This window comes from Epinephelus lanceolatus, chromosome 2 (assembly GCF_041903045.1).
Source record: "Epinephelus lanceolatus isolate andai-2023 chromosome 2, ASM4190304v1, whole genome shotgun sequence".
Classification (NCBI taxonomy): domain Eukaryota; kingdom Metazoa; phylum Chordata; class Actinopteri; order Perciformes; family Serranidae; genus Epinephelus; species Epinephelus lanceolatus.
Window position 1 is genome coordinate 40752847 of NC_135735.1, and position 25085 is coordinate 40777931.

Sequence of the window (25085 nt, forward strand, 5' to 3'; positions counted from 1 at the left end):
GTGAGTCAAGGCGACGGGTGAGAAACGAACCAAAAAACGGAATTTCTCCGAGACTGAGCTAGAGACCCTTTAATGGGAGATGGAGGACTGAAGACAGATTTTATTTGGTGGCCACAACAGCAGGATCACTAATAAAAGAAAGCGAAAAAAAGTGGTAACACATCAACGCTGCTGATGCTGTCACCTGTGTCTGTGGGACTGTACGGACAGTGACAGAGAAAAAAAGTGGTCTGATCTAAAGGCAGACCAAATATTTCTACTCCTTTACCAACATGTAGTTAATGTGTTGCTTTTAAATTTGAGGATGTTTGACATTGATGTGCGACATAAAGAATCACATTTATTAAAGGTGGAGGCAAAAAGGAGTATGTGCCAGTGCCATCTTGCGCAATTACGCACGAGGGTCACCGCAGTGTTTAGGCTATATGTTTATGACAATTAGTCTGATCAGACTCCCGGCCTGAATTACAGCATGAACCAGTGGTATCCCTGTCCCAAAATATAACGTGTAATTTGAAATACAATTCAAAGATGAAAGTGTAATAGGCGAACACGTATCTTCATGCCGGTTTTGTCATGAACAGCACATGTCTAAGTAGCGCTGATGAAATGAGTGTAACGGTTGTGCTTAATGGCTGTATTTCGAGACATGATAAATGCACTGGAAATATTTAGCTAAATAAATAAATATATTCCATGCAGTCTCGCCATCCCCCCCCCCCCCCCCTCCTGCGCTCACAGAGTGGACAATGACACGTTAGAAGCAGTGCGGATTAAATACGTATTTAGAAAGAATTTCAATTCAGGATTTGAGTTGGATTTTACATCGTTTTTATTTAACAATTATCACTCACTCCAAGCGCAAAATAAGGCTGCTGGATTTAATTTCAATGATAACGTGGATCAGTGCTAGACTGGCCATACCGGCAAATGCCCGGTATGCCCGATGGTAATTTTGGGCCGGGCCTTTTTTTTTTTTTTTATAGTCATGTCATGATACCTATTGGTACACAAAACTGGTAGATCGGCCCATTAGTCATGATTGATTCTGGGCTGGACCAATTACAATTACCCCCTCCCACTTGGGCCTCGGCTGCCAGTCAATCAATCATACAGAGAGAGAGGGGATTGACAAAATTGAGAAGAAACTCAAAGGAGGTGCGGAAAAAATAAGAGAGAAAAAGAGACAAGCCCTTTAGGAAGATGCTGCCAAATGTGTTAAAATAACACAGGTGTTTGCTGGCTATGGCGGAGCTTCTTCAGCGGCAGCATCAGTGACCGCACCCGCACTGGCATCCAAAGCAGCCGCAGCAGGTAATAATGGCGGAGGTGGCCGTCAGCAGGTGGATGAGGCGAAGGGGAGGCAGGAGGAGGAGAGACCCGCGGCCGCCGCATTATATGACGACGGCACAGGTGGTGCGACTGAAGGGGAATTTGAACTTCAGGTAAGAAGTGATGAACAGCAGTCTACCTGGGTCAGATATGAATCAAGTTTGGTTGATAGTTTATTTTCGTTGTGCTTGCTAACTCTTAACACAGCATAGTTATGAGTAGGCCATTTAACAATTTAGCTGGCTGTTGAGCAGCATGACGGGGTTTCTCTACTGCTGGGCTGTTTCTATGATGTTATACTAGTGATGGTGATCTTAGTGCTTCAGTAACTTTATTTTATTCATTTAGTTAGTTAAGTATAGTCTTTATTAGTTAGGTAGTAAAATATTTCAATGTCTATTAATTGATATAAGTGCACTATGCAGTAATTCTTTACTCAAAAACAGCTAAAGCTCAACAGAGTAAAAATGTTCATGTAAAATGATTAGGCTAGTATTCATCATAAACCCACTTGCAGATATAATTTAGATTGAATCAAATTAGGATTTGCCAGGAGATGTGATGCTGCTCTTTAACATAAAAGTGGCTTGGAGTTAAAAGTAACTACTTAAATGTATTTGTCTTTTATACATAAATATCCTCTTTATTCTAGATATGTTGTGTTTTTATCTTATTGTCCCTTTTTACTGACATGTAACAGCAAACTCTTGTGGACAATAATTACCTGTATTTTGTTTTTATTGTGGGCATGTTTCCATTCAATTTAAAATATCCCTTCACTTTTTAAAGGTTGCCATGTTTGAGGAAGTATTATGTGTTGCTGTGCTGTTTATTGATGTGGTGAGTACATAGTCTATGAAAATATTGCTAAATCTGTCATTTATTCATTTTAATATTCATCAATGATCATGTCTCACCTCTGTTCCTCACTGTCCAATTTTCAGGATCCCATCATACGTTCATTGTTCAGGAGGTTCACTAGACCAAGCAGCCTTTTGGGTTCCTCTAAGTAAGTACTGTATAGAATAATGGGACTGGGAGGATGGTGTAGGTTTAAATTTATTAGACAAGTACATATACACCAACAAGACAGTGTACAAGCGGTGTCACAAGAAAGTTTGTTTTCATTCATAGGCTTCATTGTCTTTCCATCAATACCTGGTGGGCTGGACTAGGCTCAAAATGCCCGGGCCGATTTTTTGTCCCAGCTGTCTGTGTCGCCACTTCCCAGTGTCTTACAAAATGTGCTCACGCATGACTCAGAGTTTGCTTACAGGTGCGCACATTCTCCCGCCAAGTTTATTTTTATAAATCACAACCTTTGCGTGGTAAGTGGCGTACGCTACTTTCAAGCCCCGTTTTGTGCATAAGCATAAGCTTTATAAATGAGGCCCCTGGTAGTCAAGATAATCCACAGATCTTATTGTGAGCAGTTTCATGAAGAAACTATTTTCTTTCTATCAAACTACACCTGCCAACCAAATAACTGCACAGAAGGAAGCATCTACTTATGGACGAGATGCTCGTGCTCGTTACAGCGTAAGATGTAAACATTAATAGTGTCATCCTGAGCTGTAACATTACATAGCTCAGTAAAATGTCTCTTACTTTTGGAAGTTTGAGTTATGAAACGTGGTTATACATGTGAGTGCAGCTGGGATTCATTTTAAATCTATCCTTCTTCCTTTCTACTGAATAATTGGTGGTACACATTGCCCTGTCAGTCTGCTTGTGTGATCACATCAGCTGAACTCAACTTCATGCTTGTTTTTAATCAACAATACAATCTATGTAAATGGTTAAAACCAAGCAACAAACTACACTAAGAGGGAGATTATTTTTCACCTTCCTCCCAAGTTGAATTTCTATGCAACAAGAAACACACAAGTGTGAAATGCTCATTGGATTAGCTGTTAAGGTGCTTTTTTTAAATAAGTGAGGTATCCCTTTATATAGCTTCAAGTGTAAAGATTATATATCTTAATATGTATATTGTGTATCCCTGTGGTTTTTATCATAAGTGGAAGGTGAGAGGATGGAGAGCGGAGAGATAAAGGAGGGATTGAAAGCGCAGGCTGGGGACAAGACCTCGCCTCAGAAACACAACCACCGCAGCTGAAAGGAATGTCATGCCTTAACAAGATTTTAACCACAGAGAAACCTCCTCCTCATAAGACACAGGCTGGATTTGATGTGTGTGAAATTCTCTTTTAAAAGAGCCACAACTGCAGTAGCAAACTTTCTCTATGAAGTGATCCTCAAACAAATCCATTGCTCCTAAACTGTAGAGCATTAATAGCTGCTGTCACTCCTTCAGTCCACATTTCCTAATGGTCTGGATGAAGACGAAACTGGGTGATGGGTCAGTTGTGTAGGCAATAGCTTATAGGCAGCTCCAAAGCCTTTAGAAATAAGCAATGAGCAATACACTCTAATACTTACGCACAAATGTGTCATTGATTGCAGCAAACAGCACACAGAGAAACTGAAACTTACAAATTTCCATGATTTATTACCTATCTGTGCCAGCAGCAACATTGTCCATGTATCTGCAATCAGTTTACATTAATGAGTTACAGTATACAATCTATTTACAGTTCTTAAACATGATAGAGTGCAAAAGCTTCCACGAAATGTGTAATAAATAATACGTTTCAAATATATCATATCCACTCTTATAAAAAATCACACAAAATAACATCATCCAACAACACTGTGCAACTGAAATCATGACAGGATAAAAAAGTAATTTTCTCTTAGTGAAGAATGTAGTCTCCTCAAAGCTTGTGACAAACTGCCGAAAACAAGCCAATGAGATGCAGCAGTCAAACTCGATGTTTCTCAGGCTACTGTGTATTCTGCACAAACAATGAGAAACAGTCATGGCTGCTAGAGATGGAGACAAAAAAGGAAAAGGCGCTCGGGGAAAGCATCTGTGGTTGAAGCTGCCCTGGTCAAGAGGATTGATAATTCCTGGTCATCCAATAAAAAAGTAATAAATATATGTGTCAATTAGATGGAAATCTGCATGTGAAATTTAAAAAAAACAAACAAAAAAAAACGATTATGATAATCATGCACCCATAGTGATCAATTTGACCTGCACAAAGGTGATCACTATAAGATATTTCCACTGTATAATGTTGCAGTTATTACTGTGTGGTGGTGCTGTGGTGTCACAGGGCCTCTGTTGTTCAGGTGTTGACAGTGTTAGCAGCAGTCAGGAGTGAGGAGAACAGAGACTGTGGTCTGTCCCTCAGCACATCTGGAGGGTCTAACTCTGCCACCTGTTGGACAGAACGCCTACTGTCAGTCTATCGTCAGGATCACACAAACTTTATCTCTGTTTATTTGTAGTTGTTACCTCTCCGTTGTCCATGACCAGAATACGATCTGCGTGCATCACAGTGTTGATCCGATGGGCAATGGTGAGCATGGTGCAGTCCTCGAAGGCTTCTTTGATGGTGTTCTGGATCAAGGAGTCTGTCTCTGCATCGATGGATGCTGTTGCCTCGTCCAAAATAATGATCTATTGGACAACAGGAGAGACAGTTAGACTGAGGTCCTGTTTACACCTGGTACTAACATGGGCGATTCAATGATGAGTGGATGTAAAATAAATAACATCATGCACATTGCTGCGATGGCATCACCTATAGGTTTGTGGAGGCCCATTTTGATTTGGCATTTCAACTGTCACCATCTTAGTTTTTTGGAGCCTGAAGTGACCATGTTTGGACGAGACAATACAGTTTTCGTGAATGTTGAAATTTGCTATAGAGACAAAAACTGTTTCTTGTACCAGGCTGTGTTTATTTCTGCTGTGGGCATTTAAATGTGGGGGCCTATGAGGATTGACTCATTGACTTAGCTAGCCTCAAGTGGCCTTCACAGGAACTGCAGTTTTTGGCAAATTTTAGCATTGGCCTCATGTTTCAGCCTCATAGGTTGCTGCTTGGTTCACACCTGGCCCCTGTCTCAAGACACCACTTGTGATCACATTTCCACCTACATAGAGTATGTCGGCTGAGTAGGAGGTCCTTTAGTGTGGTCCTGCACACATTAGTGTACACATTGCTGAAAAAACATGGACACCTCTAAATATGGCACTGTGGATGCACTGGGTGCGTTCACACCTGTAAGTGGAGCTGTCCACTTGGGATCTGATCACCCAAGATGCATGTTAATTCCAGGTGGAAACAGGGCCTTAGATATTGACTGGAGAGCGGGGGAGCTAGGAAGGCATAGGGTGGAGAAGGTTTGGGAGGGAAATTAGGGGCAACTGCATAGACTGACACCATGGCCCAGAACAAGATGATGTTAATGTGAAAAACATAAAACATCGTACGCAGTTATTTAGTTTGATTGTTGTTGCAACACATAGATATGTGGCAGTAGTAATCAAGTGGCTGTTAGCAGCACTCAAATTGGTGTGCAAATAAAAAGAAATCAGAAGAGGCTGATAAAAACCTTGGAGTTGCGGAGTAGTGCTCGAGCCATACACATCAGTTGTCTTTCTCCTACAGAGAAGTTCTCTCCATTCTCCATCACCGGCGCCTGTAGTTTCCCCTCCAGTCTGGAGATCTGAGGGGAAGAAAACAAAAGAATACTTTTAGCTCTACTTTTAATTGTGCAATTAGCTCCTCTAAGAGTAACCACAAGTGTCAGAGATCAACCAGTCCATTAAAAGAATAGTCTGACACTTTGTGAAAAACACTTATTCACTATCTTGCTGAGAGTTAGATGAGGAGATCCATTACTACTAGAGTTCAGCTGTGGAACGTAAGTCAGTATGTTTACTCAAGTACTGCCTTTTTCAAGGGGTAAGTTTGCTATTTTTCAACATGGACTCTATTTTCCTGTGTTTTTGTGTCTAAGTGACAACATTATTTTAAACTGGTCCACTGGCCCATTGGTATTGGACAGTACAACCCCACGGGCCATGTTCGCACCATTAATTTATGGCCACTAAAAGCACTTGTTTTTGTCACTGACAGGCTCAGATTGTTATTCTAAGTGTCTGAGAACATTATGGAAAGGATCCCTACAGAGACAGACCTTTTTGTTAAAGAGTAAGATCCTTTTTGTTTTACCAGAAACAGCCCTGAACTTGCTATCCAAAACCCACCAGACTACATTTAAATAAACCATCATTTTATCATCATAAAACAAACTTCATTTGAAGTTAACAAAAACAAAATAAAACCCACTAAGCTGTCTTGGTTCATCTTTTCTCTGTTCAAACAATCACCAGTTCTGGTTTGGTCATACTTAACTCTTAATTCTCCCAGTTAAATGTGAAAATATGATGGCTGGATACACACTAAAATTATTATTTTAATGGAGTCTGGTGGGTTTGAAGATGGTGATTTTGGTATGGTTTCTGGTTAAACAAAAATAAACTTAGATCATTACTCCAGGGCTTCATAAATGTTTTTCCCGTGCTTTCAAAAACTAAGAGACCAAGAGAAAAGGCTCTGTGCTAGCTCGGGGTAAAAGATCACACACTGTAAACTGGTGATATACTTTGATTCATAATGTACATACTGAGTCCTTCATGTAGGTCTTCTCCAGTGCTGCCCAGATCTCCTCATCACTGTAGTTATTGAAGGGGTCTAGGTTGTATCTGTGAGAAAACATGTGTTATCACAGTTGGTGAACCAGGGACAAACCACGATAGCAACAAAAGTGTGTGCCTGTGTGTAAACATAAAGCTCTGTGGAGTTAAGTTACCTGATTGTGCCAATAAATAGCACAGGGTCCTGGGGGATGATAGACAATTTGCTGCGCAGATCCTGCAGACCGATGGCCATAATGTCTACGCCATCTATCAGGATGGTTCCTGCTGCTGGTTCCACTAGCCTGAACAGAGCCACGCCTAAAGAGGACTTCCCTACAAACACAAAGCATAGAGTACCTACTGTATTATCATTATAGACTATAGGTTTCATGATGTACTGTACTGCAGTACTATCAATGACATATTCAAATACATCAAATAACTTCACATGTATGAGTAAAGACTACTGGAGTCAGGGTCTTACCAGAGCCTGTTCTTCCCACAATGCCCAGCTTCTCTCCAGCTCGGATGACGAAATTGAGCCCGTTCAGGACAATGGGTGTATTCTCTCTGTACCTCATCTTATAGTCCTGAAAAGTGATGGTTCCGTTCTTTGGCCAATCCTCTGGGACTTGAGCCTCCTTTATGTGTCTGGGGGCCTCAGATTTACAACCCTGTTCAAAATAAAAAACAACTTCCTTAAAATGGGGATAGGAGGTGAGTCAGATGATAATTAATCACATACTGGAAGTAAACAGTCTTTTTTATTTATTTATTTTTTTTTTTTTTTGAGGCAGAGAAGTCTGACCATGATATATTCCTGCATCCGCTCCACCGAGTTAAATCTCGCCTCCACCTCCGTTGCCTGCCGCACTACGTACTGAAGTATGCTTGTCAGCTGGAAAACACATAAACACAGTCTGTAAACACAAATGTTGCAGTTGCTTCCAATGTGTCTTGACAAAAATAAACCCAAATCTTCATTAATTGGCTGTCTAACTTTACCTGTGTGGTGTAGGACATGGCCAAGCCTTTCAAAGAAGGACTGATGAAGTCATTACTGCTGAGCACTACGAGCAGAGATACCAACAAGGACATGGTCGCACCCATGAAGTCCAGCCAGAAGGAGAGCCAACGTGTCCCACAGGAAAACATTAAATAGTGGTTGGAGTTGATGTCATTGAGTGTCTTGAACCTACAACATGATAAAGGACATGCCAGGGTTTGTGAACATATCGCCTCACCCCAATGATCAGTGAAACAATAAGAGACACTATGACTAAAACCTCACCTGCTGCTTTTGTGCTACATAAATGTAAAGCGGGAAACAATTACAATAGAGCACACATTCAACACGCTTGAAAACACAAACTACAGTTACCCCCTTGCAGCTGTACTGTATGTCTCTGCCAATTAATCAAGTTGCAGTTACATCTAGACTTATATGTAGCCTTGAAAACAGACAGTGTATCAAATATGAATGTTGCTGCAAAGAAGCCACATAATCTAAAACATGGATGCTTCATACACATCTTCAACCCAATAGCACAGAAGATCTCTACAATCAGCACAGTTTCAAGGTGGGCACTCAAGATTAGTGTCGCCCCTTCTGTTCCTGAGTTATGATGTTGAATAATGGCCAGAAAAGTGATTTTGCAGAATATTATGATGTCACAGTGAAGCTGACTTTTGACTTTTTAGATATAAAATGTCATTATTTCAGCATTTTATCCTATTAGATGTTTGTGTGGAATTTATTTACTATAAGCATATGAATTCTTGTGCGATGGCCCAAAACAAAGGTTACAATATTGTAACCCTAGCTTTGTTAGCACAGGTGAAGCCCTCCACTGGACTCTATGGGTATTACTCTCCCCCAATCAGCACACATTCACCCACTAAATTCTGCATACACATAACAGGCCAGTCAGGACGTGCCTACCTGAATATCCACCAAGCCCATGGTATTTTATGCAGTACCATGATGCTGTCCACCATCCCAAAACCTCTTCAGTGACAGAGCCACTGGGTAGAGGGCTCTGCCTGTGTTAATAGAACTGCGGTTACAATATCATAACCTTATTTCTATGTCACACAGTATCCATCCTCCACTAGACTCTGGGTACAGTGGATTGAGCCTGATGAATGAACAATCTGTTGTGACATAAAATCGACCCAGCCACACTGATCATGAAACGACTAATGGTTAGTCGCCGCAGCCCATCTATTTCTTCATAACCTGGGCTGCCTCAGCAGGGAAGTAGAGGGCCCCAGCCGATGCAGGTGGCACGTAGCTGATCGGGGTTGAGCCATGACCTAACCTCGCAGGGATCAAAAGACAAGCAAATCATCAAGGAGCATGGAAACATGTAGGTGTATCAGGCCCAGAGGGCAGTCAGGTGCAACACAGCTGACAGCTGCAATGGAAGTGAGCAGAAGCCCAACATATCCCGCTGCAATGGTCAGCACCGGAAGTCTTGGCACAGAGGTGTCAATGATGGATTCCTACAGTATGCTTAAGTACCGGACACAGGAGAGATGTTGTCATCATCATCTTCAAATGGAGCTGTTGTCTCGCCAGGGATGACCAAGAGCGGCGACAACGTATTGTCGATTAGAGTGGGGGTCTCAGTGTCATCAGCCTTGAGCTCCTGCTCACTCCCATTGCAGCAGAGCATCACATCAGTAATCCCACTGCTGCAAGCGTCTAATCTTTGGCAGCACTTGGCAGGCTTTGCAGGGAGGTGGCTGCTGAACACCACTGTTGGTGTGGCCCGCGCTGAGGCACTTGAAGCAGCAGCTGTGAAGATCTGTTCTGGCAAGGACATGACAGAAGCTGACAAGGTTGTAGAATGGTAAATGGCAAATGGACCTGCATTTGTATTGCGCCTTTCTATTCATCCCACCACTCAAAGCGCTTCTTACACTACAGGTCACATTCACCCATTCACACACACATTACTACACTGGTGGCTGAGGGTACCAAGCAGGGTGCCACCTGCTACTCAGTTTTTAACATACTCACACAATGATGGAACAGCCATCCGGAGCAATTCAGTATCTTGCTCAAGGATACTTCAGCATGTAGGCCAGAGGAGAGGGGGATCGAACCTCTAATCTTCCGATTGGTGGACGACCCGCTCTACCTCTGAGCCATCCATGGAGAAAGCTGGATGGTGGGAAAATCACTGATTGCTCAAGAATAGAGGACGGTGGACACGGTTGTGGCACTGCCTTATATACTGTGGTCTCTGCACTTGTTTGGGTAGGAACCAGCAATGTTTATGCAAAATTCAGTGGGAAAACACAAACATCTTAAATGTGGGAAAGTATTACCCAGTCCAGTAGAGGGTGGAGCCTGTGTGAGATAGAGCGTGTTTTGTGAGGTCACAGTGACCTGGACATTTGATGTTTGTGGGAAAACTGAACTAAGTCCCTCAAAACGTTCCTGAGATGTCCCGTTCACAAGAATGGGACAGACATAGACACAGACAGTCACCTTGACCTTTGACCATCAAAATCTGATCCATTCATACTTGAATCCAGGTGGGCATTTGTGCCAAATCTGAGGACATTCCCTCAAGGAGTTCTTAAAATATTGCATTCAATAGAATGGAATGGACAGACAATCTGAAAACATGATGTCTCTGGCCAAGGCTGTCGCCGTCATGTAGGCATAACAAAAAGCAAGTATATAAGAAGTTTTTCTTTAAAAAACAACTCTGGTATCTTACAGTTTTATGTGGCTGTCTCTTATGTTGTAGGCATGGATGGTGCTGAGGCCCTGCAGTGTAGAGGTCGTGAGAGAGATGCAGGGAGAGCGACTGATGTTTTCCATCCTTTTCATCTGACGGATACTCCTCTGGACTACACTGCAGAGGAGTTACAACCACATATTCAGTATACCTTAAACAACTCTTTACTGTCCATTCATGCACTTGCTTTGAAGATGTGCTAAGAAATTCGCTAAATGTGTAATCAGGAGACGCCATTATTAAGAGCTGCTAAAATCCGATTGTCCCTGCAGAAATCTATTTTATCATGTCAAGACTTAAATAGTATCAACTCACAAGAGAATGAGGGCGAACAAAGCTCCCATAACAACCACAGCTACCAGCATGGCAGGGAAGACAGCCGATATGGTGATAATGGTGAACATGATCACCAGAGCGAACTGCAAGAAAGGGTCCATGTGGAGGGGAAGCACAGTGTCCACCTCCTCTTGATCTTTGGAGAAGCGGTTGAGAATGCGGCCTGTTGGTGTTGTGTCAAAGAAACTCATGGGACTGGAGAAAATCTGAAAAAAAAAATCTTCGTCAATCATCGTCAACAGCTCATTGGTAAAGCTTCTACAAGGTCTGAAAGAAATCATCCCTTTTAAACACCAAACAATACTTTATATATTATTGGGATTTTTAACTGATTTTTGAATTGATCACATATTTAGTTTACTTATGATGAGTGAACATGGTTAAGTGTGTGTATGATGGTAGGTGGCTGGGGGTTAGCTGTTCAACAGTACCTTCTTGAACATGGTGTTGTGGAGTTTGCAGGAGGCATTCAAGGTGACCGTGGTGTAGGAAAAGCTTTTCATAATGGCAAGTATCACTGTGACAACTATCATCAAGCCATAAATCATTTGGTAGAAGTGCAAGTGCTTGTTTTCTGAGATGTCACCCTGTGGACTTGTCTTATTGGGTGGAAGAGAAAAAACAGAAAAAAAAGATATGATGCTGGTGGAGAGCAGAGTCAGAGAGATAATTTATCAACACAGTATATTTTTTGATGCACAAGAATAATTGTGAATATTGTCACCATATAATGCACAGATGTGAAAATAACACATATGTCACCACATACTAGATCTGCTCTTATGTGATCAGCCTATACACTGTTGTGGTCAATGTATGATAGCTGTACAGAAAGAGACTGGTGTATCATAATGACTGGCATTTATATTCAAAGCAAAAAAGAGATGAGAGAACATCCATTTATGTATAGTTACCGCGTGAGTGAACACTGGGTGATATAAATGCAATAAAAACAAAAGTCAAATGTCTGATCTGGACCCATGCCAGTTTACTGCAAAAGGTAACAAAGGTGGAATGACAGGTCTTTCTTCAGATAGTCACTATGAATAAACATTTCCATCTCACACTTTAAAAGTGGATATCAATATCAGACAGGATTGTCAATATCTGACTCTCGGTGTCCATCTCCACCCCAACATTGCATACACTCTGGGATTGAATCCACACTGATGCGTAGTCATGCCAACATACAAGAGTGAAGCAAAGCAAAGAAAAGCAAACTACCATGTCGGGTGATTTTGAAAAGACATGTAAATTTAGAACAGCCTTGATAGCAGTGTCTATCTTGTCTGTAGGGCTTATTATTGTTGTTATTACTCCTTATTGGTTGCGGTGCACTACTTGATAACATTGGACAATAGTTTGACAATGGTGCTAGTCCTGCCCATGGCGCTGATTGACTAGTCGATTCCCCTGAGACGCTCATTAGTTCTTTTTCTATTTTAACTGAGAAACTGTTGTTTCGTGTCCAAGTCGACTCGATCTCGGTGGAGTGGAAAGATTCAAAAGTCTGGAGCCAGGCAAAAGTGGCATTATGTTGGCACCGCTGTCACAAAGACAATAGGATCACTAAACGTTTTTCTCAGAGCCTAGCAACTACCAACAGCACAGGACACACTGCAATTTGTTTCACACAGTTATTTTGGTTCCTCCACCTTCCGCCATTTCCACTTTCGGGGATAGCAACTGCAAAGAACTTAGACGGATATTTTCTTATTGTAACTGCCTGGGGATAGCTACCGATGCTGCTATTGGGTAAAACTAGACTCACAAGTCAGTCGACGCTTTGCTTAACTAAAGACTGATGACTTTCTCACTGATTTTGTGTTTAGATGGGTGGATACAATTTCAGAGTTTAAAAAAAACTCCCTATGTTGCAGAACCAATAGTAAATCCACAGGGCGGTCCTTCGGTGGCTCGCCGAACTCTTGTGCTCGTAAACATAGTCCGACTAGAAACACGTGTAGCGGTACAAAATGGCTCAAGTCGCTGTAAGTCCTTCATTTCCACAATCTTGTGGACTGAGCACACATTTGATAAAACAGAGTTAAATCTCTCGGCATCCATTTTCAAGCTCTCTGTGTGTTTGTTTCCTTGCGGACAAGAAAAGGGGGAGCGCCCATTTCCGGGAGGGCGTGTCCTTTTCAAAAATGCAAGAGCCGTTGCTTTGTTGCCGGCCGTTTTCGCCGGTGTGTTAAACACACTTTAGAAAGGAGTGTCCCCAGACTATCAGAAGGCGGAGATCTCTGATTGTCTGGTGGCGAGACTAGGGGAAAACACAAGTGCTATCCTCTTCCTGTTTAGGTTGCACATTGTTTGATGCACTTCCTCTGTGCTGTAAATGAAGCTTCCATTGTCTGGGAAGATTTCACCTGATTACAGATAGAATTGCATGGTGAAAGAGAGGCTTATAGGGAACCAGGCTTAATGCAGATGCTGTCATCATTCCATAGGCATTACATTGTGTAATCAACATTACTTTATCATGAAAAGTTAAAGCAAAAAAAAAAACGTTTGTATTTCCACTTTAAGGTCAGATAACGTAGTGTGACCTGCCAACTGTGTTTTGGAGAATGTTACTGATTAGCTCTATTGCAGAGGTAACAAGTTAACAGAGTCCCTGGCTGCCTCTGCAGGAATCATTTAGATGGTGTTGATGATTTAACACCACATAACTGCCTGAGTCCATGTTGATTCTCTTGATCTCCCTGACCACCAGACCCACCATTATTTCTTAGTTCTTTAGTTAGCATCAACAGTTTTAATAAGAATTATTTCTGAGCAGATAATCCGGTGCTGTTCAGCCATAAACAGACAGTAAAGCTTGTGAGTAAAAAGCAGTGTGGAAGAAGTGTGTGGTGGCTGTTGGACTGTCAGTTTGAAAAGAAAAGAGTTTGTAACACAGACTGTGTATAGAGAACTATTCACTTCTCAGACTGCCCGAATAACACGCTTGTTGGAGCACATAAGAATCATTATTGTTTCCAGCTGTTGGAAGTCACACTTCAACCACAGCTGTGTATTTGTGTTTGTGTTTGTGTGTGTGTGTGTGTGTGTGATATGCTTCTCACCCCATTGCCCTGCTCAAGCCAGAAGCTGAGCCACCAGCTGCTGATGGCTGTGGATCCAATCATCAGGACTATGTTCAGCAATGTGAGGGCGGTGACAATGTAGCCTGCAGCATCACAGTCACATCAAACTCCATCAACAGGGCTGCCCATGTATGTATTATTGCATAGAACTGTGCCAATTCATATGTGTGTGTATCAGACCTCCAGCTGCCTTGCAGTATCGCTGATAGACTCTCCAGGAGATGACACCCTCTGTGGTGGCCTCCTGACTGACCAGCTGATCACCCGCAGCAGCTGCAGAGGAAGGAAAGGATTTTATAGAATCATAGCTCAATCAAAATTACTTTCATTTACATTTTCCATATTTTCAAAAAGTGTAAATGTACACTAGCTTCACTGAAGTGCCAATCACTCAGACATTCACCGAATTCACAATAGTGTAAATGCCTCCAGAGAGTCAGCACCTATGTGTCTCAGACCACGGTTCTCTGAGGAAAATTGGTGGATTGCCCCCTCGACTTTTGGTCATGAGCTTTGGGTAGTGACAGAGGGAATTAATTCACTGATACAAGTGGCCTATCACTTTGTTTGTTTGTGTTACTGTATGACGGTGTTTTGAAGGGTTAGTGTGGATTCACTTAAGTCACACAGTAACATAAACAAACAAACTGATCGAGGCAGCAGTAGAGCAGCAGCTCTTGTGTTCAGCCAGGTAAAATTACTTTTTGTCGATGGAGTCTGGTTTTGAAGACAGCATAGATAAGTTTCACTCTTAGTTCTGTCCTTAGGGACTGTGTGTTTGGGATTTACTGAGCATACGACTAGTTAAATGAGACTTGGATTATACCGCACAAGTTTTGTGAGACTTTGTGAACAGATGTTTTGATATAGTTTTTCTGTTGTTTAGCATGGTTGCTTATGACTTTAACTAAAAAAAAAAAAATCCAGTTTTTGGATTCTTCATTCACCAGACGCATGCCAGAGAAACGAAGTTTTCTTTATGATTTCATCTTAACACGGTGTGGGTAATTCTTATGCAAATGGTCATTTGGGGGTGAAGTATTCCCTCAACTTGCACATTCTATGTCTTTTTGTACATCCCCACATTGACGATATGAGTCTGTGTAGTGTAAGATTTAATCATTAATCATTAAATGTAGTGTAAGATTTAATCATCAATCATTAATCAGTAAAGGTGTTTAAGGCTGAAGTTCATATAATGATGTTTTATGTATCCATGTATGGCAAAACACCTTTATACAAGTTTTGTATTCATATATTGAAAACACACACATACCATATCATGTACTGCCTGGAAGTGTAAGAATAGACTCACACACTCTAAGGTTTTGTATTGCATGAAAGCACAAGGGACCTTATAGAAATAGTCTCCAAGTTTCATATGTTTTTTAAAAAAATAGGGTGAGCCTGAGTTCAAACCTAATGGTGGGAAAGTGTGGGGATTTCCAGGCCGGGGGAAAAAGATTACACCATTAAGACATGCCTGGGCATGTTCGGGACAAAGGAAAAAAGGCCTGCCACCAATAGGTTTGGGCTCAGATAGGAAGGGCTAAAAGGAAAAGGGTGGAGATTCTCTCGAATCTTCACCAGCATAAAAGGGAGAGCTCAGAAAGTGAAACTTCAGTCTTGCTCCGGAGCCTGACTCATGAGTTGTATGTGTTGAAGCTTGTGAACACATTAAACTCAATTGTGGTGGATTCAATTGGTCTCTAGTGTTTCTCTGAGTACCAGCCAGCCGAACCTAAGATACTAAATTAACACAGAGGACGATTTGAAGAGAAAGGTGAGGACGAGGTCGGGGGCCTTCTGGCCCAGTTCCAGGCACCGATTTTTGCCCTCTACATCTGGCATCCTTGCAGAGACGGGGTATATTACATCTGAACTGGCTGACGCTGCACCAACATCAAAATTATGATTAAATGAGTTTTGTAGGCTTACGTTTTTGGTCAGCAGTCGTTCCATCATTCTGTTCGTCTGACATGTCAAATCCTGAGAGGAAACACAGATGTTAGGGAAAATTTATATAAAACAACAGAAGGAGTTCCTGTCATCTCTAAACTGTAGAATGTAATAAAGGCATAAAAATACCCAAATATTACATAGTAACAGTATAACGACAGGATTGCATATCTGTTGCCTAACAGCTGTTATATAACAGCTTTTACAAAGTTCACTGTCCTTCATTTTGTCAATCATGGTCTATTTGTCACCTTGATGGACTGCTGTCACTTTTACTTCCTCTTGGTTATATACTGGCTTTTTTACAAGTCCACAATTGCGAAAGACAAGCAATGTGTTGCACCTACCCTATACTTTCCTTATGACTATGTCCTGACTGGTTGTGCTCTCTAAGCTGCTTCTAGGCATCCATTTCCACCAGTTGCTATAAAATGTGCTACACTGGTGGTGTGTCTTTGCACTTATAAACTTATTTTCATTCATTTTAAGTCGTCTACTGATGAACTGAATATCTTGGATCATTACACTAACATTTTTTCCTGGTTTCCATACCTGGGTTGACTATCCCGCTGTCTGTGCCATCTCTCAGCTCAACATCCTTCAGCTGGGCAGTTTCCAGGGTTGACACTACCTTCTCCACATCCTGGGTCTGAAAGTGATAAGCCAAAACACTGACAGACTGCTTTCATCTTGAAGTAGATATAACAGTTAAAGGGCAACTTGGGTATTTTTTTTTATCTTGAGCCCTATTCCCCTGTGTTTTTGTATATAATCAGTTCAACAATTTTCTAAATTGGTCCAGGATTGGGAAAAGCCCTGCAGCCAGCAGTGGTGAAACTGGCTGCAATGTAATCTCTGTGGGCAATTGAGCACTGTCAATTTATGTGCACTGAAAGTCCTTGTTTTTGCCACTGACATGATCAGATTATTTATATAAGTGTCTCACAACATTATGAAAGGGATCCAAACAGAGGTCAACCTTTTTTTTTTTAAAGAGTAAGATCCTTTTTGTCTAACCAGAAACAGCCCCAAAATCGCCATTACCATACCCACCAGACTCTATTCAAATAAACAGTGATTATACAATCTCGAAATACACTTCATTCAAAATCGACAAAAAACAAACAAAACTCAACAACCTTGATTTGTCTTTTCACTGTTCCAACAATCACCAACTCTTGTTTGGTAGAAATAAACCCTGAATTCACCCAGTTAGATGTGTAAATATGCTGGCTCTATTAATGCTAAAATTACAGTTTATTTAAATGTAGTCTGGTGTGTTTGGCGATGGCAATTTCTGGGCTGTTACTACTTAAAAAAAAAAGGATCCTGCGCTTTCAAAAAATGTCTGTCCCTGTAGGGATCCTTTCCATAATGTTCGACACTTATATTAACAATTTCAGTCCGTCAGTAGCAAAAACAAACACTTTCAGTGGACATAAATTTACAGTGCTTTGTTGCCTGCAGGGTTGTGGGTGGCTTCAGCTGCTGCTGGCTGCAGCACTCTTGTGCAATAGTGGACCAGTTTCAAAAACTGTTGTTCTCATTAGTTACTTAAACACAAAAATGCGGGAAAATAGGATTCAGGTGGAAAGAAATACTTAGGTTACATTTTATCTTGTGCCCTTGTTGAAAACATGTCCCTGCCCTCTGTAAACCTTTGACATCTCTCAATTTTTGGTTTACAACTAACATGGCAGTTTATTGTTTTGACAGTAAAACAATAAAGAACTGGTGAAAAGGTTTCACAGCAATAAAACAATAAGGAAAGTCACATAATAGTGGAGCATTAACTCAGATTTTTTTTACTGCAGTTTTTTTTTTTTTTTTTTTTTACATTGGACTCTTCCATCTGGTAGTTGCTGATGAGCTGAGCGTAGCGTCCGTTGGCTTTCATCAGGTTTTGGTGGTTTCCAGTCTCCAGCACCTCACCATCCTCCAAAACCAAAATGTCATCACAGAACTCCAGATACTGACAGACACAAGGAAGGACAACCATGTCAACAAAACCATCCCAGCACTGTGGCCAGAGGTCTAACCATCATAATCTAAACAGCATGTGCACATATCTTAAGTAGAGTGGTTTACGACACTGCTCACAGTTCATGTTAAGAAAATAGTAGTGGCAGCCATTAGACACCACTTCTTGGCATGTGATTTGCTTTTACTTTGGGGTTTACCATAACAGGATGCTGTCGAATATACTATAAGTGGAAACAAGTATACAAATGTTACTGAGAAATTCCATGCTTAATAATAAGCTATTTAGGATTAACTGTCCGCTAAAGAGCAAAACTGTGTCTATTTTCCCACCTGGAGCTGGTGTGTAACCAATATGACAGATTTTCCCTGGAGCTCCTTCTTAATGCATTCTTCAAAAATGTGTTTCCCCACATGGGCATCGACAGCAGACAGCGGATCATCAAGGAGGAAGATGTCCTTATTGGAGTAGACTGCTCTGGCCAGGCTGATCCTCTGCTTCTGCCCTCCTGACAGATTCAGCCCTCGCTCTCCAATCTGCCAACAAAACAGCAGAAAGCTAAGAAGAACACTGGCGACAAGGTGCGGTAGACCACAGAATCCACTTTTCAGTTTTACAACAATGTAAATTTATTAAAGGTAGCGAAGTGCTCAAAGCTTCCTCAGACTTGGACTTGATCCCAAAGTGAGTCGCAATTTGAATATGCCAGACTCAACATGCCTAAATCAATAAATCTGGTTTTCAACCTAATTGGTTGAGTCAGATACTATGATTTATATGACACAATATGCTGTTTTTGGTAAACTAACTGTACTTTGCAAATTAGATGATTGTTCAGTCTCCCTTAAAATCTAGTTTTAGTTATATTTTCATGGCAATGTCTAAATAGGACACACTGTACAGTGACATAATTGGCTAAGTTTGTAGTTGTAGCTGTGTTTGAAATGAAGTGAAAAGATTATGCTAAATCTAACAAAAATACAAGATAAAACTGCCCAAAGAAAGAGACGCTACATGAATTACTGATTGTTCCAACTAATATTTAAAAAGTGAGTACACTGTGTCTTTAGTAGAAAAAAACAAACAAACTAGAGACCACTTTGTAATGGAGTCATTTTAGCCACGACAAAGCGATGCTGGACTAAATATTTGGTGGTTTTTATCCAGCCTAAGGAAAAAGTTAGTAAAGCCTCTGAATATTATGTGAACACAACATGCATGCTTTGAAAACCAACTTAGAGTATTAACATTAATTCAACTGTACCAGTCAAGTTATTTGTAGTATCACTACAATTACTTATCTAAAGCCTTATCTCAAATCTGTTTCTCCCTGAACTGAGAATGCTTAGGTTATATGAGGAAAGACATTCAAACTAGACTCAGCTAAGAGCTGCAGACCAGTGACAGGCTTGTGGTCCTTCTAAGCAGTGAATTGTTTAAATTTTATAAATCCATGTGTTCTCACATCATGGAGTGTTAGTGTTAAAACTAATGCTTGTCATAAAAAAATTAATAGCATAAAAAAAACATTGAGTTTGAACAGTTGAGAGCACAGCAGAGAGCTCCTACCTCGGTTTGATCACCATATGGGAGGATTTTCAGGTCAGCTCTAAGGCTACACACATCCATCACTCTGTTGTATCTGTGGAGTGAGACAATGAACTGTGTTAAGGTCAAGGGACAGCCATGTATAGTGTATTCAAAAGAGCCATTTTGAAGTCACGATTTGATTATTTAATTAAGTTTACTTAACAGTAAAAGCAACATAAATTAAATGTGTCATTTCGGAAAAAAAATGTCTGTTTCAAATACATCAGGAGATATTTAAAAAATACCATTCTGTCTTCAGAAAGACTTTGTTTGCAGTGTCTTATGAATCCTAACATATTTAATACTAACACATGCTGTAATCATAGGCAGTGGTTACTATTGCTGATAGCTACTGTAGGGTACTTATTTAATTTTGGAACTCTCATCCACTAGGTATTAGTCATTAGTTTACTGCATATTAATAGACACATTGACAATGATTGTTTCTGCAGCACCACAGACGAAACACATAAAAGACAGTCGATAAGAAAATACCAGACTCAGATATTCAGCATTTCTGTGGGCAGTGTCAGAAAACACTGTCAAGGTAGTAGAGCATGTTGACCCTCCCTACAGTATCTACCTCATGCCTACCTATCTACCTTTGAGAGATGTTCTTCATTTTTTCTTTTGTTTAAGCCTTTGTGCTGGTGATGGCCGTGGCCACAGGCATCATATTTTTGTCATATTCTTGTCTGTCCTTCTGTCTGTCCCATTCTCGTGAACACCATATCTCAAGAACGCCTTCAGGGAATTTCTTCAAATTTGGCACAAACATCCACTTGGACACAGCAATGAACTAATTGGGTTTTTGTGGTCATATGTCAATGGTCAAGGTCACTGTGACCTTATCTGTTTCATTCTTGTGAACATGATATCTCAAGAACACCTTTAGGGATTTTTTTTTCAAATTTGGCACAAATGTACAGTTGGACTCAAGGAAGAACTGATTAGAATTTGGTGGTCAAAGGTCGGGGTCACTGTGACCTTGTGCCTGTCTATTTCAAGAAGGCCTTGAGGGAATTTGGTGCAACATTCACTTGAACACAAGAATAAACTGATTAGAATTTGGTGGTCAGAGGTCAGGGTCACTGTGACCTCACAAAACATGTTTTTGGCCATAACTCATTAATTCATATGATAATTATGACAAAAAATCACACAAATGTCTACTAGGATGAAATAATGAAGTGATGAAATTTTACAACCAAAAGGTCATGCAGACATGAGACAAGGTGAGCTCATGAATACGCTACTAAAATATATTATTGCCTCTTGTGGTACAAACAGTTCAACTTTGAAGCGATATTTAGCCAGTAAGCTAAAACGTTTGTATCAACAGATTCATTATAATCTCAGGATTTAATTTTTCAGAGGGTTAAAGTAACATTAGACCAAAAAGGAGGAGAATAATTCCAATTTTAAGATTATGGTGGTTAACTAAGCAGAATCTTTTTAAAATATTACCTATGGTTCTTTTAGATGGCCTACCACTGGGCTGCGCTTTAATTGTTGGCCTATTTAAACAAAAAATTAATTCATTTAAAAAATATACAACAGCTTACCTCATTCTTTTCAATTTGTTACTGGTGCATTTTAGTCACATTAAATCATTTTCCTTATAAAAATTACTCCTCAAAAAGGGAGATATCTATCTCATAATCAAGGTCAATAAAGTATATCAAAAAGAGGCTATGCTAATCCTGTATGCACAACTTGCTTAATCTGTTTAAGAGTGGTTTCAACTAATATTGCTATGTTGCTTGAATTGCAGGCCGTTATATTTTTGCTCTGAGACACTAAGGGGTGTGACAAAGCATCAGTATATGACGACCTGGGACTGAGAACAGGTTGCATATAGTGTTTGATGTTTACATTGTTTAAGATTTTATATTAAACACACATGCAACATGAAATAACATTGGTGGGATGTTTAAATTTGAATCTGATCCAGGTCTAACATTGTCCAAGTGTCGTTTGAGCAGCTCTCAGAAGGGACTGAGCCGTAAGATCCAGCTCCCTTCAAAGATCATTTATGTGTGTGTGTGTGTGTGTGTGTGTGTGTGTGTGTGTGTTGTCAATCATTTATGTGTGTGTCTAATTGTCTGCTCTTCTGGAGGGAATCCCCGGCGGACCACGCCTCCAGCCCACTCTCCTCTGCTGCTGTTCAGTGTTCCCTCGCTTGCTGGTCGGCTGGCCCCCTCGTTGTCGTCATCAGTTCCGGCCAATCACCGCTTCACCGGCCCCTCGTCTGAACCTTTAAAAGCTGCGCGGAGTCAAGCGCAATGGCGGCTGTGATTTAACCTGAGCGGTCCGCCTCGCTCCGTTTGTGTGTTCAGCGGCTATAATCTGTTCGTTGTTGTTGTATTTGGGAATCTATGGGCTTTAGGATTTAGTTTTGTAGCCTAGCCACATATCCTTTACACTCACACGTAGATTGTTTGATGTATGGTACATTAGCTTTATGGGTGTCGGTTTGAGTGTTGTTTTGTTTGACAGGTAAGTGGTAGAGCAGATAGCCTATGTTTTAGTTTTGTTATTCTGGGTGGCCTTCCACCACAGTTAGTTAGGGTGTTTATTTTGCTGGTGACAGGTCAGAGTTTTGTTTTAATTGTTTTATGGTTTGCCGTCACCCGCCGCCCTTCCCTGAGTTTGTTATACTTAAATGTAATTCACCGCCGAGGCTCCTTCTGTGAAGCCCGATTTCCGGGTTGTGTTGCTGAGCCTGTGAGTGCGTTTTCTTTTTGTGTGCCGCTTTTTACAAAAGCGTAGCTTGTATTGTTTATTTTGTGTATGAATAAACGGCAGCTTGCCTTATTCACTTCATTGTTTGGTTTTATGTTGCTTCCCTTACCCCAAACACATACTGGGCTGTAACACCAGCTCTGACAGCCTGGAGTGGTTTCCCAATGATAATCCTTTCAGGCAGAGATGACTTCTGCTCTTTGTTGGACTACCTTGCAATATGTTAACTCCTAGAGAAAAGAGGAACTTTCTCCTAGTTAAACATTGGTCATGCACGAGAATAAAGGCCATCAATTACATAAGACCTATGTTTAACCTTGCTCTAATTATCTCTATAACTGCAGTAAGGAGCAACAGTGGCAACATATTAACATTGTTGATAATACATCCTATTGTTTCCACACTCAAAGGTCTGCTGTTACAATTTATGTGGGTTAAGTGATTATGTACTTGAGCTGGTCAAAAGGTTCCCCCATCAGGATGTTTTCTTGAACAGTTCCGTGGAATATCCAGGCCTGCTGAGAAACGTAGGCAAATGTCCCATCAGCTGTGAGGGAGCCCTGCAGAAGGTGCATCTAAAATATAAAAATGAGCACATTTGTTAGCTGTGTGTTAGACAGCAGCACTTAATCTGGTTTAAAGGTAACACAATGTCAGTAAGACATGATTTCATGTAACAGTTGCAAAACAAATCAAGAGTGGTGGACAGTAAAAAAAAAGTAAAAATTAACAGCCAATAAAAATTTCAGACATAGAATCAGGGAGTTCCAGATATTGTAAAAGAGAATGAAGGACAAAAAAGACAAATGAGAGAACAACCTGTTCCAAAATACTGGAAATCAGTGATGTCTTTCCACTCCCCACATTCCCGCAGACACCAAGCAGTTTGCCCTTCAGGAGATAACACAGAGTAAAGGTTTATCTTTAACCCTATTTACTTCACCTCATTCACCCTAATCAGTGGTAAAGCATACCTTAGGAAGCGTAAAGGAGATGTTTCTCAGGGTTGGCAAGGTTTCAGTCTCCCCATTCTGAGACATCTCCTCCACTTTGTGTCCCTTCACCCCATTGGCTGAGCTGGGGGCAGAGTCTGGCTGGCTGTCTGGTTTGGTCCAGGAGAATGTAGCATTTTTCATTACTATAGCTGAGTCACTGTCTTTGTGGATCAGGTAGGAATCCGGATTCTGGATCAGCAATATTTTCTGAAACAGCCAAACATTGCATTTACAAGCTTTTCCACATTTTAAAATTAAGATTTTCATTGCAAATGAGATCCACAACAGTGATAAATAGAATGGATTCTGGCAAAATGCCTTCAAATACTGAAGAAAAAAGAAGGAAACACAATGATGGAAAAGTAGCATTCAACACAGTCGCCAGAATAAAGTTTTCAACTTCAAGTTTCAAGTTTATTTCATTTATATAGCACCTTAAAAAGCAAAGAGCATTTGCACCAAAGTGCTTCACAGGCAACATGTCATATACACATAGGCATAAAGACATGTAAAATACAGACCAACATCAATACAAACCAACATCAATTTATCAAAGATTAGAAATAAAAGTTAATAAAACCCAGGGTGATCAGATGAAAATAAAAACAGATTAAACGCTATTAAAAGCCAAAGAGTAAAAAGGGGTCTTAAGGTGCTTCTTTAAAGCCTCAACAGAATCAGCCTTTCTAATGGCTTCTGGCAGGCTGTTCCAGAGCCGAGGGGCTTCAACAGAAAAGGCCCGGTCCCCGGCCTTTGTTTTCTGTGAACGTGGCACAGCCAACATACCACGGTCTGAGGATCTGAGGGTTCTGGTGGTGGTGTAAGGGGTGAGATTTTCTGAGATATATGAAGGGGCGAGACCATGGAGGGATTTATAAACAATCAGAAGAATTTTGAAGTGTATCCTGAAATGAACGGGGAGCCACTGTAATGATGCAAGAATGGGAGTGATGTGGTCTCGCTTCTTTGTTCTTGTTAAATAACTGGGCGGCAGCGTTTTGGACTAGTTGGAGATGGGAGATGGTGGTCTGAGTAATACCTGAGTAGAGGGAGTTGCAGAAGTCCAGCCTGGACTTTTTTTTAAGTTGAAGTTAAAAAAAAAAACACTACACTTTAGTTGTTTGTTGGTCTCAAACAATGGTTTACTGATTGCCATGTTACCTAGGTGTCACACCATCCATCATCCCCTCCTCCACTTGATGAGAAACTCAGCTCATACATGTGATGCGAACTACGTCACTTTAGAAACGTTGATATAATATGTATGAAACGTACAAATGTAACATATCCATATCCGTTTGCATAAACGTACAATGCAAACATTTTATTCTGAAGGTAATAAAATGAAAAATAAGGCAGTTTGTACTGCTGAATGACATCACAGCAAAATAACATTATGTAAGATCAGAGTAGTAATGAATACTTCTACTATTACTAATAACCATTGCCATAACTGCTGAGTAGGACACATAAAGAGTTTACCCTCAGTCGTGCTAGTGACACAGCAGCCTCAGCCAGGGCCTTCACAGACAAGGGCAGTAGAGCCAGGCAGAACCTCATGGCGTTGAAGATGGCGATGGTGGTAAAAGCCTGGTAATAACAAAGAATGATGCTCAAAGACTTCACACTATACAACACTGAAAAGGACATATATTTGCCTTAAATGGACCACAATCTGTGGTCTAGTGGCCAGCACTTGTCTGTAGTCTGCTCTGGGTTAGTGTGAGCAGAAACATACAA

The 25085-nt window shown here is 40.8% G+C and overlaps 1 protein-coding gene across 2 annotated transcripts in view; it reads right to left on the reverse strand.

Moving 5' to 3' along the window:
- Positions 1–3826: 3826 nt before the first annotated feature.
- abcc12 (ATP-binding cassette, sub-family C (CFTR/MRP), member 12) overlaps positions 3827–25085 on the reverse strand; it is a 32783-nt gene continuing 11524 nt past the window's right edge. For both annotated transcript variants that reach the window (XM_033626329.2, XM_033626335.2), the window contains exons 10-31: positions 24828–24935; positions 23325–23552; positions 23170–23241; positions 22801–22925; positions 19585–19657; positions 18348–18551; positions 17872–18006; positions 16587–16683; positions 16014–16064; positions 14256–14348; positions 14055–14158; positions 11415–11582; positions 10963–11189; positions 10627–10764; positions 7898–8087; positions 7701–7790; positions 7377–7566; positions 7066–7225; positions 6880–6958; positions 5803–5916; positions 4697–4861; positions 3827–4619 (exon numbers count right to left, since the gene is read on the reverse strand). In XM_033626329.2, the coding sequence (XP_033482220.1) occupies positions 4527–4619; positions 4697–4861; positions 5803–5916; positions 6880–6958; positions 7066–7225; positions 7377–7566; positions 7701–7790; positions 7898–8087; positions 10627–10764; positions 10963–11189; positions 11415–11582; positions 14055–14158; positions 14256–14348; positions 16014–16064; positions 16587–16683; positions 17872–18006; positions 18348–18551; positions 19585–19657; positions 22801–22925; positions 23170–23241; positions 23325–23552; positions 24828–24935 (2904 nt within the window). In that variant the 3' untranslated portion in view covers positions 3827–4526. The remainder of the gene's footprint in view (positions 4620–4696; positions 4862–5802; positions 5917–6879; positions 6959–7065; positions 7226–7376; positions 7567–7700; positions 7791–7897; positions 8088–10626; positions 10765–10962; positions 11190–11414; positions 11583–14054; positions 14159–14255; positions 14349–16013; positions 16065–16586; positions 16684–17871; positions 18007–18347; positions 18552–19584; positions 19658–22800; positions 22926–23169; positions 23242–23324; positions 23553–24827; positions 24936–25085) is intronic.